At 42.6% G+C, this 18286-nt stretch overlaps 2 protein-coding genes across 2 annotated transcripts in view; both read left to right on the top strand.

The window, feature by feature from the left end:
* The first annotated feature begins 581 nt into the window (after nucleotides 1–581).
* lyrm7 (LYR motif containing 7) lies at nucleotides 582–3919 on the top strand. Its single transcript, XM_064943559.1, has 5 exons — nucleotides 582–673; nucleotides 997–1069; nucleotides 1729–1799; nucleotides 2114–2195; nucleotides 2387–3919. Exons 1-5 carry the CDS (start codon nucleotides 656–658, stop codon nucleotides 2512–2514), a joined length of 372 nt encoding a protein of 123 aa, XP_064799631.1. The 5' UTR covers nucleotides 582–655; the 3' UTR covers nucleotides 2515–3919.
* A 2149-nt stretch (nucleotides 3920–6068) lies between these two features.
* Nucleotides 6069–18286, top strand: part of cdc42se2 (CDC42 small effector 2) — a 76277-nt gene continuing 64059 nt past the window's right edge. The window contains exon 1 of the mRNA XM_064943558.1: nucleotides 6069–6321. The gene's annotated coding sequence lies outside the window, so the exon portion shown is untranslated. The remainder of the gene's footprint in view (nucleotides 6322–18286) is intronic.

Raw genomic sequence — 18286 nt, 5'->3', positions numbered from 1 at the left:
GCACAGTTATGAACTTGAAAATGTATTAATAAACCAATTAGGCACATTTGGGCAGCCTTGATACAACATTTTTGTTGTCACGGCCTTATTGTATATCACGGTGGTGTATGAACAAATGGGTTATAGAGCAAACAACACAATTATCACAACATATGTTATAATATGGCTTTTTTGCTGGCTTGGCTTTCCCAGTGATTTTACCCACACACCGCTGCTGCTCCAACAGGGTCAACAGGAACGACTGCAGGGTAGCCTAGTGGTTAGAGTGTTGGACTAGTAACCGGAAGGTTGCAAGTTCAAACCCCCGAGCTGACAAGGTACAAATCTGTCGTTCTGCCCCTGAACAGGCAGTTAACCCACTGTTCCTAGGCCGTCATTGAAAATAAGAATTTGTTCTTAACTGACTTGCCTGGTTAAATAAAGGTAAAAAATAAATAATAAAAATACATTTAAAAAAAGGATCCGTCAATGAAGTTGGAACTCCCACCCAGTTGACCACGTGAAAATGGATGGAAGCCCTCAATGGAGCTGCCCATATAAGAACGGCCTTTTGGCCACTAGAGGCCTCTATCATTCTTCATGATCCCATACGCTCTCTAATGTTGCATCGTGCCTGTATTGCTTACTGTCGTGTCGGTTCAATTGTAAAGTCAAGATGGCTTCTCGTTTGAAGGTGATTGTTAAAACGTTAAGATTTTGGCATGTTTTTGTATTATATATTGCTTCCAGAGCATTTGGTTTTTATACGACTGAAAACAATATAAAAATAGTCTTTTTTTTGTTTATCTGGATAGCCGTATAAGATAAACCAGCTCACATGTTTTAGCATTTGAACTAGCTAGCAAGCTAGTAAACTAGCCTAGCTGGCTATATTAGCAAATTTACCTAATCCTAGGCTTGGCCATCTTGAAGGTAATGAATAATTGTTTGCAGTGTTATTGTAGTGCAATAGAGATTGTTGTATGATAAAGGTTATTTCATCGTTTCTTTACATAGGTCCTCAGAGTGTTCAAAGCACTGCACAGAACAAGAATGGAGTTGTTCAAAGAAGATACCAGAGCATTGACAGGTAGTTAGTTGGCTATTATCAAATGAGTTGCTAGACAGTAGACAGTTGATTATTTTTAATTGGAATCTGTTGTGTAGTGCTAAATATATGGTAATGTTACGCATTACAAAACATTAAGAACACCTGCTCTTTCCATGACAGACTGACCAGGTGAATCCAGGTGAAAGCTATGATCCCTTATTGATGTCACTTCAACCACTTAAATCATTGTAGATGAAGGGGATGATACAGGTTAAAGAAGGATTTTTTAAAGCCTTGAGACAATTGAGAGGAGTGTGTATATGTGCCATTCAGAGGGTGAATGGGCAAGACAAAATATTGAAGTGCCTTTGAACGGGGTATGGTAGTAGGTGCCAGGCGCACCGGTTTGTGTTAAGAACTGCAACGCTGCTGCATAGTATGGTTCAATCAAACCACATGTCAACAAACTCTGTCCGTGCATTTGTGACAAATTGAACAAAATTGTTGCATTGTCATGCAAAATGTCAAAATAGCTGCAGCAAAATCTAGCATTTTACACCGCAAATATCACAACAACAAAAAATCTAATTGAAACCCAGGAGGCATTGACTATATACGATATGTGTAGTAGCAGTGACTGTAACAGCTGTTTGACCTGACTAGCTTTTATTTTACATGTTTATGTTCAACCCCATAAGCTGCAAGACGAAAGATCAATGAGGAATTCAGGAAAAACAAAAATGAGACTTCGGAGGAAAGCATCAGTCAGGTATAGTAGGCTTTGCATTCATTCATCAGGAAAGGGGATTCTTATCGATGATATGAGCTAGCCCTCTTAGTTCAAAGCTTAGTCTACATATACAGCATACATATTGATAACTGGTATGTGGTAACAGTCTTTCCTAGCCACCGTGCCTCTACATCTGCATTGCTTGCTGTTTGGGGTTTTAGGCTGGGTTTCTGTACAGCACTTTGTGACATCGGCTGATGTAAAAAGGGCTTTATAAATACATTTGATTTGATTGCTGTGTCTAGAGACTGAGCACAATAGAGATTGTTCATATTTCTACTGTATTTTTCCAGATGATTAAAATGGCCGCTGGTGTGGAAGTGTTTCTTCGTCAAGATGTCGTACAAGCCGAGCATGTAGCTGAAGATAGGATTCGTAAGTTATTTTCTTTTTAAACAATCAAGTCTAATACATCAAAAAAGGAAAACCATTTTTTGCTATATTTTTTTTGCCACGTTGGGTAATGACAAACACAACAATTACAGCAGTCATATATAAGAACGATATGAATAGGGGTTTAGGCTATTTTTCGCCTCCAGTGTTTCCTGTGTCTTTTCATTTCACAGAACTCCGACCTAGAGAGAGCCTTCTTCTGGAAAACGTACCGTACTGCGATACACCTAGGAAAAGGTCTTCTTCCAACAATGCACCAAAACAAAGTTGTAACGATGCACCAATTACACGATGTGAATGACCAACAATAACAGCTGAAGACTTCATTTATCACTCTGGAAGAATTTAAGTGTAATTTGAGACATCAATTACAGAACATACCGTATGTAATTTTATGGTGTGTGTGGGGGGGGGGGTGTTTAAGAGTTTGTCATACAAATGTGGAAGCTGTAGATTTGGCTTTGAAAGGTCAAAGGTGAAATTCATTGTAAATTCAATGCATATTATTTTGTTTGCTGCTATATATGTTGATTTCTTGTTGAATGAATGAATGACTGTTATGCCATAACTGAGTTGTGTTGTATGACTGAGAACAGTACCAGATTTTGTATCGTAATACTCGATACCAAAAAGATACAAAGGGAAAAACAGAAGGTGTATTAGCCATTAGTCACGGAATGGCACTTGATCCAGACAAATCTTTTGAGTTCAGTATCATTACATTTGAATTGTTATATATTTTTTATGTATACATTAATTAATCAACTACACTCATACAAACAATGTGACTTTTTTTTTGCAATCTAACTACATAACAATGTATTTGAGTGGTCAATCTAGTCTTTTGATAATCTGGGTAAATCAAAATGTAGGCTAGGCTTATTTACAATATAGATGAATGCATATTCAATAGAAGTGTGTGCATGCATATAGTTATTGAGCTTGTTTTGGCTGATTTCATGGAAAACAATCGGTTTCCCTTCAATTTGGGACTCGTTTTATTGTACTGATCAACATTGTATAGAAGAAGAAACATCTAATTTTATAAAAGTGCACGCGCTAAAACCATTTTAGATAATTCCATTGGACGTTAAGTGAATTCTCCACTCACCCGGGGCACCGTGCCATGAAAAAAGGAACTCCACACCTCAGGTTCGGGGATCGAGCAAAGATGATCTTAACTGGGAGAGACGTGACAAATAATGATTCGGATGACTATAGGCTTTGAAGTCAGCTATATTTTGTGTTATGGTTTGCAAGCAAGGTGCGAATTACACCTTGATATCTTGACGAACATTTTTTACGGGCCTGGAAATGAATTATCTTTTGATGTGGCATGAATAGTTCCAGTTCACGTACCAGTTATCAATATGTATGCTGGATATGCAGACGAAGCTTTGAACCAAGAGCGCTAGTTTACATCATCAAACTAATGGACATTGTTGCCGTGTTTGCATTATTCAAGCGTGTTAACGTCTGTACACGTCTGTGATCCTCTCAATCAGTAGATGACGCCTGTGACCACAGGTTATGCTGCTTGCATGATAAGTGGGAAACTCGGCAAATACTTGTAAACTGGAAGAAAAGAGTTCACGTGTTTTGAACTCGTTGATAACGCAGATGAGTTCATGGCAAACAAGCTGCAACAACCATCAAATACAAGTACAGATATCATCCTCGTAAACAAATGAATATATTGTATTTTATTGTGTGTTTTTTTTGTGGCATTTAACTAGGTTATGCTGTTATCAAATCCTTTGTATGTGACGTCAAAGTTCAGAATGTGGGAGAAGTCGGAGCTCAGAGATGATAGACGAATGGTCCCACAGGTGGGGGGAGCGTTCAAGTGGATTTTTCCCCCAGCTTTTTTTGGTTAATGTGTGTGCCAATACTGTACCCATATGGCTGTTTCCCAGACACAGAATAAGCCTAGATCTACACTTCTACAAGGGCTATAAAATAACCCTAAAGTAGATGCTTTTTCATTATTACACTTAAAATAGAGAAGGACTACTGAAACACACAGAAGCGGGTGGAGGAGGGTAGGAAGACGGCGGAAACGGATGTTCTGTTTGAAGCAGATGATACTTGGAGTGGAGATGAGAGAGAGGAATTGGATTACAAAAATAAACAAGACAAATTAAGTGGTAGTGGAATCTAGTAAATCCGATCCTTGTTCTGATTCTTTTGGGGTCGGAGTGAGGGTTTTGGATCAATGGAGTTACCTGGGAGATCCATTTAGAAGTCTATGAAAATCGTGGATAAGATGAGGTGGCGTCAGTGAGAGTAATGAGAAGTGGTCTTATTTTGGTTTTCTGTGCATCTGTGGACCAGAAGGGAGCGTGCTCTACGCCTCAGGAAGCTGTCGGATTGGAATGTGTTGTGTGTGGATCTTCAAAGCAGTGTGCCTATCAAGGGGGTAATGTTATGTGCTACAAGCAAATGCAAGGGAAATACATTAAGAATTGGATCAAGTGGTTGGTGCACACCGACTGACCCGCATGGTGTATGGCGTGAGGAAACGCACTATCCATTCTGTTGGTTTTTGAAGAAGAGTTTCTCCCTTCTCACGTAGTATTTGGGTTTTTGTGAAATACCCTGCAAGAGCCTACATGCCCAAACCCCATGCAGTGTGATAAATGTCAATTATTTGGTCATGTGTCAAGTGTATGTAGACGGGACGAGTATCGTATCCCGGCTGAGCCTAAATGTTACAATTGTGGCGGCGAACATGCACCTCAATTTACTGAAGTGTCCTGTTAGGGTGAAGGAGACAAGAATAAGGGCTGTCCAGAATGCCTGCTCTCCGGAGGCTGGGTGAGAAGAGTGGAAGAGAGGAATAATGGTAGTCAAGGAGACACCGGTGATTATTATTTGTCGACAGAGGGATCCTGACATGTTTTCATGTTAAAGAAGGTGGACTCTGTAGTGTTTATTGCATTGATTATCAACTGTACAGCGCAAACAGAGAAATCTGGGAAAATAGGCATCGTTGTGAGTGTGTCTATGTTTTTGGGGTGATTTTACAGCAGAGGTATCACAAGAAATCCTGTTGATTCATACTCTGTCCTCACAGGTTCCTGAGCCTGTGTAGGGATGTGATTTGAACTGTGACCTAAGGAGTGTTTTTATATTTTTTATTACCCGCAATGGAATATTTGTATTTCACTACCCAGTACAGTAGGTGGCAGCAACACACCAGTGGGTTGTAGTCTGCCATTAAATCTCGAAGAAGAAGAAAACACAGAGAAGTAAATCAGAGTTTCTAAACCAAGAGGCACAATATCGCGTGACTTCTGGGAACGCTTTCAAAATAGACCAAACAGACCAGAACGGTGTTTGGGATTTGAGAAGTCAATGAGAGAAGTGCAAAAGTATTCCTTAGTTGCTTATTTTCTCGAAATCTAAAGGCACAGCCTAGATTCAAGCCAATGTCGTAAGCAGATGAATATATTATTACTCCAACCTCATAAGAGTGACAAACTGAGACGTTTTCATTTTCGTCAAAAACACCTTTATTTCCAAGGGGTGCCTTTGATTGGACGACCTGCACATGCGCAGTTCGTCGAGAGACGACTTGTTAGACCCGGTGACGTGTTTCTACGCATGCGCTAAGCTAGCCAATTTCGCTATGGAAATCGCCAACGACTGTGATCGGGGACTGGATAAGCAGTTTTCAAACTGTACTGTCTTTGATGTAAATGCATTTAGAACTACAGTGCCTGTGCATTTGTCAGGAGTGGAACTGCTATTTACTACTACAATGTAGCACTAGGGGGCGCTGTTTGGACGCACAATATTTTTCCTAGAGATTTCCAGTGGGAGTGTTCTTATGTCAACCCCTCTCCCGCCTGATACTGACGGATATCTCCCCATTCAATTCGGATAGTGTGTAGCTAGTAGTAGTAAGAAGGTTACGTTCATGGTTTTTAACTTAAAATCTTCAAAACATCGCCCGTGAAAACGGCAGGCATCGGTACCGGTTTTATTCTGCGAATAAATCACTGCACGCTCGCGGAGGTTCCTTTGCACAGGTGAAACAACCATTTTCCGCATTGGTGGAGGATTGCATTGGGATATCATCAGCTGAACGGGTCGATTGATATTGGTAAGATTGCGGTTCGTTCTACCTTGATGAAAGATTATCCAACGTTCAAGGATATATGCCTGAAGAATATAGCATTGTTCACGTTTTGGGAGTGGAAGGGAAAAGCATTGAATGACCCAGTGTTATTTGAAATCATTTATTCCTCATCTGAATTCGTGCTGTCAAGGAAATGACTCACTGAATACTGAAAGCGTACAAAAAGTAAACCAGTACTAGAGCAAGCTATTCAGTTGCGGGGAACACCTGCAATTTTGGCGTCCCTACTAGTAAACTACGTATTCCTGTGTATCTGTTATAGACTAACTAGCTAGCTCTCTAATGTGTACACCATGGTATCTAGCTAACATAATATAACAGGCTAATGTGATGCTCCATTAGCCGTTACAGGATAGGCACATATCATTTAATTTGAGGATACTACTGTCTTCGTTCTCGATTTGGACAAACATGTATAATCTGAAATGTATGTGTCCAGTTGCAGGTGGTTCATTTGAATTGATAAAATACTAATTTTGTTAACAATAATTGTTTTGCGCCATAAAGTAATCCAACAATGTGCACACCACCATCTTGTCTATTTCAAATCTTCTCTCAATGATCGAGACCGATGTGCAGCACTTTGGGATGGACCCACCTGTCTCCATCAATGAGAGAAGATTTGAAATGGACAACATGGTGGCGTACACATTGTCGGATTACTTCATGTTCATGGAGCAAAACATGTATTTTAATAACGGTGCATTTTCTACATTCAAACGAACCACCTGCAACAGGACACATACATTTTCGAAGGTACATATTTGGCCCAATCGAAAACGAAGATAGTCTCGCCAGGTTAAGGCTGGTTGAAAATGATCTGTTCTGCTCCAAAAAGTAGAGATGTCTTTCCTGTAATGGCAATTGAAGCGTCACATTAGCCCATTACATTCTGCTAGCGGTTTGGACAGGTGGCTCTTTAATCTGAACACCAATTTACATACATGGTACATATGGCTAAATACATTTTACATGGTGCTATAGCATAGGGACAGCAGTATGATCAAATATAGCTATTGTTTTATCTCAACAATAGTCGGTGTCAGGGAATTTTCTGCTTGCAACTAATGGATGATGCAATCCGTTTTCCGTTTACAAACTGAAAATTCAGAATGATGGAGTGGATTCTGTGATTCCACCTGTTCCAAGGATGATGATGGCCAGTCTTGTAACCATACAGTAAGCCTACATTATGGGACAATAGTTTGTGATCTATGCAAATATTTCACAAGCAAAACAATGCATTTTTATTTGACACAATGTTGTGGTTAGGTGACAGAAATACAATGAGTCATTGCACCTCTTATAGTCACCACAATGGAACCATTCTGTAGAAACTGTAGCCTATAATCCCTCTCCACCTTCAATTATGCTGGTAGGGTAGGGCATAATTGATTCCTACTTTAGCTACCCTCCCTACAACAGGCTAGTGTAGGCCTACACATGGGAGTCAAAGGGCAGGCAAACTGCCAAATTGTGCTTGACTGGTACTGTGAGAACTTGCCTACATTAAACACCACTGAGGAATTAGGTGGAAATTAGTGGTGGAAGGACATTTAAAACTGGCACACTCAAGAATTTAGAACATGGGATTTAGATCAGGTTTTTTTTTATGGATCAGAAAGGGGCTTAGGCGGTGGGTGTGGCAATAGGTGCGGTCAACCTATCATGGCACCTGAATTTTACAGCTCCCCCATCTTGGCGGTGTTGAGAAATGTTTTGTATTTTTAAGCCAATTTCCTCTAATTCTACATATTCTGCCATGGAGCTCAAAGAATTTAGCCGTTTTAATGCCAATTTTATGCATCTTTCTATGGCGAATGCTGTGTTCTTTTGCTCAAACAATCAATACAGCTAAATTAGTATTATTATTTTTAATTCTCCCTGTAACTTTTATTTTGGTGATTGTTCATAGTCCTAATGGGTCCATTTTATAATTTTTGCATTTCCAGTACCAGTCAAAAGTTTGCGCACAACTACTCAGTCAAGGGTCTTTCTTAATTTGTACTTTTTTCCTACATTGTAGAACAATAGTTAAGACATTAAAACTATGAAATAACACATGTGGTAACCAAAAATGTGTTAAACAAAGCAAAATATATATTATTTGAGATTCTTGAAAATAGCCACCCTTTGCCTTGATGACAGCTTTGCACACTTGTCATTCTCTCAACCAGCTTCACCTGGAATACTTTTCCAATAGTCTTGAAGGAGTGCCCAAATATACTGAGCACTTGTTGGCTGCTTTTTCTTCAATCTGCGGTCCAACTCATGGGGCGGCAGGTAGCCTCGTGGTTAGAGCGTTGGTCCAGTAACCGAAATGTTGCTAGATCGAATCCTTGAGCTGACAAGGTAAAAATCTGTCGTTCTGCTCCTGAACAAGGCAGTTAACCCACAGTTCCTAGGCTGTCATTGTAAATAGGAATTTGTTCTTAACTGACTTGCCTAGTTAAATAAAGGTTCATTTAAAAAGAAAATGAATCCCAAACCATCTCAATTAGGTTGTGATTGTGGAGGCCAAGTCATCTGATGCAGCACTCCATCACTCTCCTTTGTCAGAATAGCCCTAACACAGCCTGGAGGTGTTGGGTCATTGTCCTGTTGAAAACAAATGCTAGTCCCACTAAGCGCAAACCAGATGGGATGGCGTAACCAGCATTCTGCAGCGATTGTGTGCCTTTAAATCTAAATAAATCACACAGTGTCACCAGCAAAGCACCATCACAGCTTCATGATGCGAACCACACATGCGGAGATCATTCGTTCATCTACTCTGTGTCTCACAAAGACATGGTGGTTGGAACCAAAAATCTCAAATTTGGACTCGTCAGACCAATTGACAAATTTCTTCCTGTCTAACGTCCATTGCTCGTGTTTCTTGGCCCAAGCAAGTCTCTTCTTATTTTTGCTGTCCTTTAGTTCTTATTATTTGTGTCCTTTAGTAGTGGTGTCTTTGCAGAAATTCAACCATGAAGGCCTGAGTCTCCTCTGAACAGTTGATGTTTAAATGTGCCTGTTACTTGAACTCTGTGAAGCATTTATTTGGGCAGCAATCTTAGGTACAGTTAACTCTAATGAACTTATCCTCTGCATCATCATTTTAGGTCAGTTACGATCACCACTTTATTTTAAGAATGTGACATGTCAGAATAATAGAGAGAGAAGGATTTTTTAAATAATCTTTTATGTCTTTCATCACATTCCCAGTGGGTCAGAAGTTTGCATACTCAATTAGTATTTGTTAGCATTGCCTTTAAATTGTTGAACTTTGGGTCAAATGTTTTGGGTAGCCTTCCACAAGCTTCCCACAATCAGTTGGGTGAATTTTGTCCCATTCCTCCTGACAGAGCTGGTGGAACTGAGTCAGGTTTGTAAGGCCTCCTTGCTCGCATACACATTTTTTTTTTACCTCTTCAGTGGCCACACTCTCAATAGTGAGATTACTGTATGTCCTCCGGTGTAGGGCAGGTTCTAGGTGAGACAGGGACTTGAACAGACAGGGACTTGAACAGACAGGGACTTGAACAGACAGGGACTTGAACAGACAGGGACTTGAACAGACAGGGACTTGAACAGACAGGGACTTGAACAGACAGGGACTTGAACAGACAGGGACTTGAACAGACAGGGACTTGAACAGACAGGGACTCGAACCTTGGACCCAGTGCAGTAAATATATGAAGGTGGTCCTGTACATTAGGGGGGTATCTGGGGTTCAGGTCCTCTCTAATGGCAGCCTTGACATCTCTAGTGATGGTGCTGTCTTCCTCACTTGGGGCCATGGATTGTAGATTCCTTGTTTTCAGAGGTAGGATCATGGACACAGACAGTGCAGTTTTAGTGCTCAATAGGGTTGTAACCATTTTGAGGGGTTTGAGCACCTGGAGGACCTCCTCTTCCACTTTCACGTCATCATCAGACAAGGTGATGATGTCTTTGTTTTTTCAGAGTTCCATCTTGTTGTGACATGGTGTATGAGCTTGTGGGTCGGTAGCTGTTACACTTCCTGCTTGGTCTTAAGCACATGAGCGGCTGTTGTGCTCCGGTGGAAAAAGGAAACCACCTCCCTGGTCCTCCCAAGGAGGTGGTCCATCTGGTTCACTGAGGTACCCCTTTAGGATGCAAGGTTGATCACATGTGCAAAGCAAGCTATCTGTGGCCCCAGTCCAGCCTCTATCACGGCATTTACTTGGTTCTTGGCATTATCTGTGCTGGTTGGGATATTGCTATTGGGCCTCTCTAGCTTCCACTCTGCTACTGCTCATAGCAGTACCTGCGGCAGATTTGTGCCTGTGTGACTATGAGGAGGGCGTGTCTGTTGTAGAGGTCGACCGATTATGATTTTTCAACGCCGATACCGATTATTGGAGGACCAAAAAAAAAAGCCGATACCGATTAATCGGCCGATATCTTTATTTTATTTGTAATAATGACAATTACAACAATACTGAATGAACACTTATTTTAACTTAATATAATACATCAATAAAATAAATGTAGCCTCAAATAAATAATGAAACGTGTTCAATTTGGTTTAAATAATGCACACAAAAAGCTGTCTGTGGTGAAGGTAACAGAGGATGCCTTGGATAATTCATAGACAATTTTGATATTTTCCTGTTCACAAAGATCTGGATCGATCTTCATACTGAAGTGGGTGCGCCAGGGGATTTCGTAGCGTGGCTCATGCACTTTCACCATATTTTTAAACCCTTTGTTTTCCACTACAGAGTATGGCCTCATGTCTGCAGTGATAAACATCCCAATAGATTTGGTGATGACTTCAGCCCGGTTTGATTCTGCAGCAAAGGGCTGCTTAAATGTTGTCTCTTGGCTGAGTTGGCTCTTGTCACTGACACACCAGGGTGATGAAGCTTTAAAAATGTGTGGCCATGCTCAATGTATTTCCATGATTCTGTGGCTCAATGCCTACACACCGTAATGGTGCTGTCCCCCACCCTTCTGTCATCATACACACCGTAATGGTGCTGTCCCCCACCCTTCTTCTGTCATCATACACACCGTAATGGTGCTGTCCCCCACCCTTCTTCTGTCATCATACACACCGTAATGGTGCTGTCCCCCACCCTTCTGTCATCATCGTAATGGTGCTGTCCCCCACCCTTCTGTCGTCATACACACCGTAATGGTGCTGTCCCCCACCCTTCTTCTGTCATCATACACACCGTAATGGTGCTGTCCCCCACCCTTCTTCTGTCATCATACACACCGTAATGGTGCTGTCCCCCACCCTTCTTCTGTCATCATACACACCGTAATGGTGCTGTCCCCCACCCTTCTTCTGTCATCATACACACCGTAATGGTGCTGTCTTCTGTCGTCATACACACCGTAATGGTGCTGTCCCCCACCCTTCTTCTGTCGTCATACACACCGTAATGGTGCTGTCCCCCACCCTTCTTCTGTCGTCATACACACCGTAATGGTGCTGTCCCCAAACCCTTCTTCTGTCATCATACACACCGTAATGGTGCTGTCCCCCACCCTTCTTCTGTCGTCATACACACCGTAATGGTGCTGTCCCCCACCCTTCTTCTGTCGTCATACACACCGTAATGGTGCTGTCCCCCACCCTTCTTCTGTCATCATACACACCGTAATGGTGCTGTCCCCCACCCTTCTTCTGTCATCATACACACCGTAATGGTGCTGTCCCCCACCCTTCTTCTGTCATCATACACACCGTAATGCTGCTGTCCCCCACCCTTCTTCTGTCATCATACACACCGTAATGGTGCTGTCCCCCACCCTTCTTCTGTCATCATACACACCGTAATGGTGCTGTCCCCCACCCTTCTTCTGTCGTCATACACACCGTAATGGTGCTGTCCCCCACCCTTCTTCTGTCGTCATACACACCGTAATGGTGCTGTCCCCCACCCTTCTTCTGTCGCATACACACCGTAATGGTGCTGTCCCCCACCCTTCTTCTTCGTCATAACACCGTAATGGTGCTGTCCCCCACCCTTCTTCTGTCGTCATACACACCGTAATGGTGCTGTCCCCCACCCTTCTTCTGTCGTCATACACACCGTAATGGTGCTGTCCCCCACCCTTCTTCTGTCGTCATACACACCGTAATGGTGCTGTCCCCCACCCTTCTTCTGTCGTCATACACACCGTAATGGTGCTGTCCCCCACCCTTCTTCTGTCGTCATACACACCGTAATGGTGCTGTCCCCCACCCTTCTTCTGTCGTCATACACACCGTAATGGTGCTGTCCCCCACCCTTCTTCTGTCGTCATACACACCGTAATGGTGCTGTCCCCCACCCTTCTTCTGTCGTCATACACACCGTAATGGTGCTGTCCCCCACCCTTCTTCTAAACACATAAAAATGGTGCTGTCCCGCACCTTCTGTCGTCATACACACCGTAATGGTGCTGTCCCCCATCATACACACCGTAATGGTGCTGTCCCCCACACTTCTTCTGTCGTCATACACACCGTAATGGTGCTGTCCCGCACACTTCTTCTGTCGTCATACACACCGTAATGGTGCTGTCCCCCACCCTTCTTCTGTCGTCATACACACCTAATGGTGCTGTCCCCCACCCTTCTTCTGTCGTCATGGTTCAATGGTGCTGTCCCCCACCCTTCTTCTGTCGTCATACACACCGTAATGGTGCTGTCCACCACCCTTCTTCTGTCGACCATACACACCGTAATGGTGCTGTCCCGCATCATATTTATCGTAATGGTGCTGTCCCCCAATACACACCGTAATGGTGCTGTCCACCACCCTTCTTCTGTCGTCATACACACCGTAATGGTGCTGTCCACCACCCTTCTTCTGTCGTCATACACACCGTAATGGTGCTGTCCACCACCCTTCTTCTGTCATCATATTTGTCAGGGAAGCCGAAATGCTCCCCTAGATGAGACTTCAATAAAGCGGGAGGCTTTTCCAGGTCGTCAGCTCCTCCCTCTAGCCGTGGCTGTCACTGCTCTTTTTCTTCTTCTTTGCTTTTAACAACGCAAGCATCCAGGATTGATTCAACATGCCCCGTTCACGTGAACAGTATACACAACTGCTTTAAAAAAATAAAAATTAAATCAACCTTCAGAGTAAAACACAGCACGCATCGGTCTTGTCGTTATCTTTTCACTGCAACTCTGCATTGGTCTTAGATTTAGGGAATTATTACTTTAAAAAGTAACCGCGGCAGTAAAACTGCATTTCACACTGTGATGGTTCACATGCGTGTCGAACCGTGGTCGGTGATCCATATGGATCAACTACGTTCTGTTACACCACGACCCCATATCATATTTATCCTGCAATGCTGTGTTGTCGAATCTTGTTTCTCAGCTCTCAATCAGCTGTGGTCCACAACACACACACAAACCCCTCGCCCGCCCTTCTTGTTTCAAGCATTGTGTTTATCAAAGAACCCTCAGCTCTGTTTTTCTTTGGGGTTCTTTTGAGCCAGACATTGGCACTGCTAAAGAGAATCAGAGGAATCTGGCTAAAGTAATTTATTGGTTGGTTGTGTACGTGGCAGATCCCTCAGGGTTCGCTGATCCCAATGGGTGAGGGTACACGTAGTCCTACCCTCACTCCTGGTACACGTAGGCCTACCCTCACTCCTGGTACACGTAGGACCCACCCTCACTCTGGTAGGCCTACCCTCACTGGATGCCCCTATGACGACCAGGACACTAATCAGACCAGGGTTGGCCTGGCTGCCCTGCACTGTTCAGTGCTTACCTCCTAACCTGTTTGAATGTTTTACATACCCTATACCCATTTGATTCTTAAAGAATATAACTTGTAAATACCTCATGTTCTCAGTTCAGGTTCAGCCATGTGTCCTCCGAAAAACACGACCCAGCCAAGCCTGGAAGCCTGGCTTCTTAACCCAGAAGCCAGCTGCCATAATGTGTCGGAGGAAACAACATCGTCCAGCTGGCGACCAAAGTCAGCTTGCAGGCGCCCGGCCCACCACAAGTTGCTAAAGGGACAAGGAAATCACGGCTGGCCAAACCCTCCCCTAAACCGGATGATGCTGGGCCAATTGTGCGCCGCCTCATGGGTCTCCCGGTCACAGCCGGCTGCATGACAGCCTGGGATCGAACCTGGATCTGTAGTGACACTTAAACCACTGTGATGCAGTGCTTTAAACTTTTGTGCTACTCGGGAGGCCAAACAAAGTAAATGTAAACAAACACTGTATATAGCCTGAAAACATGGTTAAAACTATATTTTTGATATCATGGATGGTCATTCCTTGCATCCATAGCTGATTTTGAGTGGTTACATTTCTCCAGGCCCATCCCTCAGCTTTAAAAAAAAACAAGAGGTGAGGTGACCACTTTGTTATTGTTTCAATTAAGGATTCTAGCTTTTAATGAGTTGGCTAATATATTAATAAATAAATGAAGGTAGCCTTGCAGTCAGAGGTGAGCCAGCAACTGGAGGGTTGCCAGTTCAAGTCCCGGGAAAAATCTATCAGTGAGCTGGCAACCGGAGGGCTACTACCAGTATCAAATTCTAGATGCCATTGCCTGCCATTGTGTCCTTGAGCAGGGAACTTAACTCCCCACAACAAGGGCTCCCCGGGCACCCAACGTGGCAGCCCTCTGCCACTCCAAAACTTGCCTATGTATGTGTGTCTTTTGGAGGGATTGGGTTAAAAGCGGAGGTCACATTTCGGTTGGACCTTGACCAACAAAGTGATCATAATCTATTAAATGTTATTTTGGCTTTGTAAAAAACCATTTACCCCCAATGGACCATTTTATAATTTCTTCTCATGACGACGCCTGCTCTTGCTGGAGTTTCATTACATTTTTTTGTCTGTCAGAATAAAGGTTGGAGTGTTTTTAATGAATAACATTCCCTTGTAGTTTCTTTCCTCTCCGAGTACTTTGAGAAAAGCGGTGTAAACCGACATTTGTCATGTCAATGGTGGGAATTCTTTACTAGACCACATCCACTGCATTGGCTGAAGACCTATTACATTGTGCTTCTGAAAAACCCATCCTGCATGGAAAATGTTTGACTGTGCCTAAAATGCAACCTAGTTTTACTGACACTGTTGCCTTTCCCCAGATGCTTTACTTGCTGAGTCTTGACATGTTAAGTGGTTTGAGACTGACTGAGGCTGTGACCTCAAATCTAGACAAAACACTCTTCTGGCATGCTCATGATCCATGCACTTAACCTAACAAAGAACCCCAGGGGTTTGGAAGAAAGCCCGCTATAACGGAAAATGATGTCCTGCAAGGGGGTGTTATGTCGTTGATCAACCCCCATTAAAAAAATAAATAAAAATCAAGACATTTTATTTTTTTTATTTACAATGATGGCCTACTCCGGCCAAACCTGGACGATTCTGGGCCAATTGCGCGCCGCCCTACGGTCGGATGTGATACAGCCTGGATTCGAACCAGCCTGGATTCGAACCAGCGACTGCCTCTTGCACTGAGATGCAGTGCTTTAGACTGCTGCGCCACTCAGGGACGCCCAATGGAAATGGAGGCATTACCTCTCAAGTAAAGGCATGCGAAATGATAGGGCCCCTAAAGTGGTTCAGGGATGACAAAAGGAGACCATCTGACAATCCCCCTACATCGCTTACAGCTGGCGTCTGACTGAGGATTGATAAAACACCCTCCGTTGTCGTCCCTGCTTTGCACATTCAGACCTGTCCTATATTTGCTATCTGTAATATCAAGGGAACAAGCCGTACTTAAACTGAGAGCGGGTGATTTAACAGCCAAGAGAAGAAGTTGCAAACTTATAGCATGATGTAACCACATCAACGATGAACAAACTCTCTAATCGAGTGAAGACTCCATTCTTCCAGTAGTGCTGCAGGGCATATTCTACCAATGAAGCTGTATATAACCCAATGCCGGCTGAAGTAGGTGTCCTTGCCACAAATTGAAACTTAGGCCTACTGCTCTACTGCCTTCCAAACGAAATTCCCAAAAGTCCACATTTTTTTAAAGCATTGTGATAGCTGGTTATGCCTATGAACAAGCTCGTCTGAATGTATTTTGTGACATCTGGATTCACTGGTTATGAATCGGTATACCTCATGTGTGGGCCTGACTTGTAATTGCACCAGTGCAGTAATGATTGGGCACATTCAGAAAGAGAGTGAGCAAATGAATGAAGTTTTTTTATTTTATTTTCCCGCTTATAAATAAGTGCCTTGGCCCTCAGTTCAGTATCCATAGCAACTACTCTGCTTAGTGACAAGACATGTCGAGTCACATGGGCTGTCTGTATGGAGGGCTGTCTATGGAGGGTTGTCTGTATTAGAGGTCGACCGGTTATGATTTTAACGCCAATACCGATCTATTGGAGGACCAAAAAAGCCGATACCGATTTAATCGGCCAATTTTTTATATATTTTTTTATGTATTATATTAACTTAATATAATACATCAATAAAATCGATTTATCCTCAATTAATGAAATGTGTTCAATTTGGTTTAAATAATGCAAAAACAAAATGTTGGAGAAGAAAGTAGAAGTACAATATGTGCCATGTAAGAAAGCTAACGTTTAAGTTCCTTGCTCTGAACATGAGAACATATGAAAGCTGGTGGTTCCTTTTAGTGAGCAGTCAGTCACGTAGCTTTCTGTTACCCTGGAGGTCCACTCCTCTGTGGTGTAGTGAGCAGTCAGTCATGTAACAGGACACGCTAGATAATATCTAGTAATATCATCAACCATGTGTAGTTAACTAGTGATTTATGATTGATTGATTTGTTTTTTATGAGAAGTTTAACTAGCTAGCAACTTACCTTGGCTTACTGCATGCGCATAACAGGCAGTCAGTCTCCTTGTGGAGTGCAAAGAGAGAGAGGCAGGTCGTATTTGCGTTGGACTAGGTAACTGTAAGGTTGCAAGTTTGGATCCCCCTTAGCTGACGAGGTGAAAATCGGTCGTTCTGCACCTGAACGAGGCAGTTAACCCACTGTTCCTAGGCCGTCATTGGAAATAAGAATGTTTTCTTAACTGACTTGCCTGGTTAAATAAAGGTGTAAAAAAAAAAAGCAATCTGTGTCCAATAATACAGATTTTCCGATTGTTATGAAAACTTGAAATCAGCCCTAATTAATGGGCCATTCCGATTAATCGGTCGACCTCTGGTCTGTATGGAGGGCTGTCTAAACATGGTGGTATCTGTCTGTGTACCGTTGTGATATTTAGCCCCTGAAGTTTGGCTGCATTGGTGCCAGGCATTTCCATGTAAAAGGACCCATGAGCACCAACGTGAAGTTTTATAGGAGCATATCGAATTGGGTGTCAAATGAAAGGTAAGACTCTATTTTTTTGTTGAAAATTTAAGGTATGGATCCATTTTTCGTCTTTATAAAATGAGCGTAAGTTAAAGGATTTGATTTCTGCGTAAATGGATGGAAAAGGGGGTCTGAGAACATCTACTAGAAAGTCTTAAATGGCTTCATAAATGCATCAACACAATAATGTTGACGTGATGAACCCTGCCAACTAATATCAACATGTATATTTATACTGAACAAAAAAAAAGTGTTGGTCCCATGTTTCATGAGCTCAAATAAAAGATCCTAAACATTTTCTATGTGCACACATTTGTTTACATCCCTGTTTTGTGAGTTTTCTCTTTTTAAATATAATCCATCCAGGTGACAGTTGTGGCATATCAATAATCTGATTAAACAGCATGATCATTACACAGGTGCACCTTGTGCTGGGGGACAATAAAAGACCACTCTAAAATGTGCAGTTGTGTCACACATGACAATGGCACAGATGTCTCATGTTTTGAGGTAGCATGCAATTGGCATGCTGACTGCAGGAATGTCCACCAGAGCTGGTGACAAATAATTGAGTGATTTTATTTCTCTCCCTCACCCTACCACAGTAGATACAGGTCACGCTCCAGGTCTCGCTCATACGACGATACT

Source organism: Oncorhynchus masou, chromosome 28, assembly GCF_036934945.1.
Source record: "Oncorhynchus masou masou isolate Uvic2021 chromosome 28, UVic_Omas_1.1, whole genome shotgun sequence".
Classification (NCBI taxonomy): domain Eukaryota; kingdom Metazoa; phylum Chordata; class Actinopteri; order Salmoniformes; family Salmonidae; genus Oncorhynchus; species Oncorhynchus masou.
Note: the sequence above shows the minus strand (reverse complement) of the source record. Positions and strands in the feature narration are given on the sequence as shown.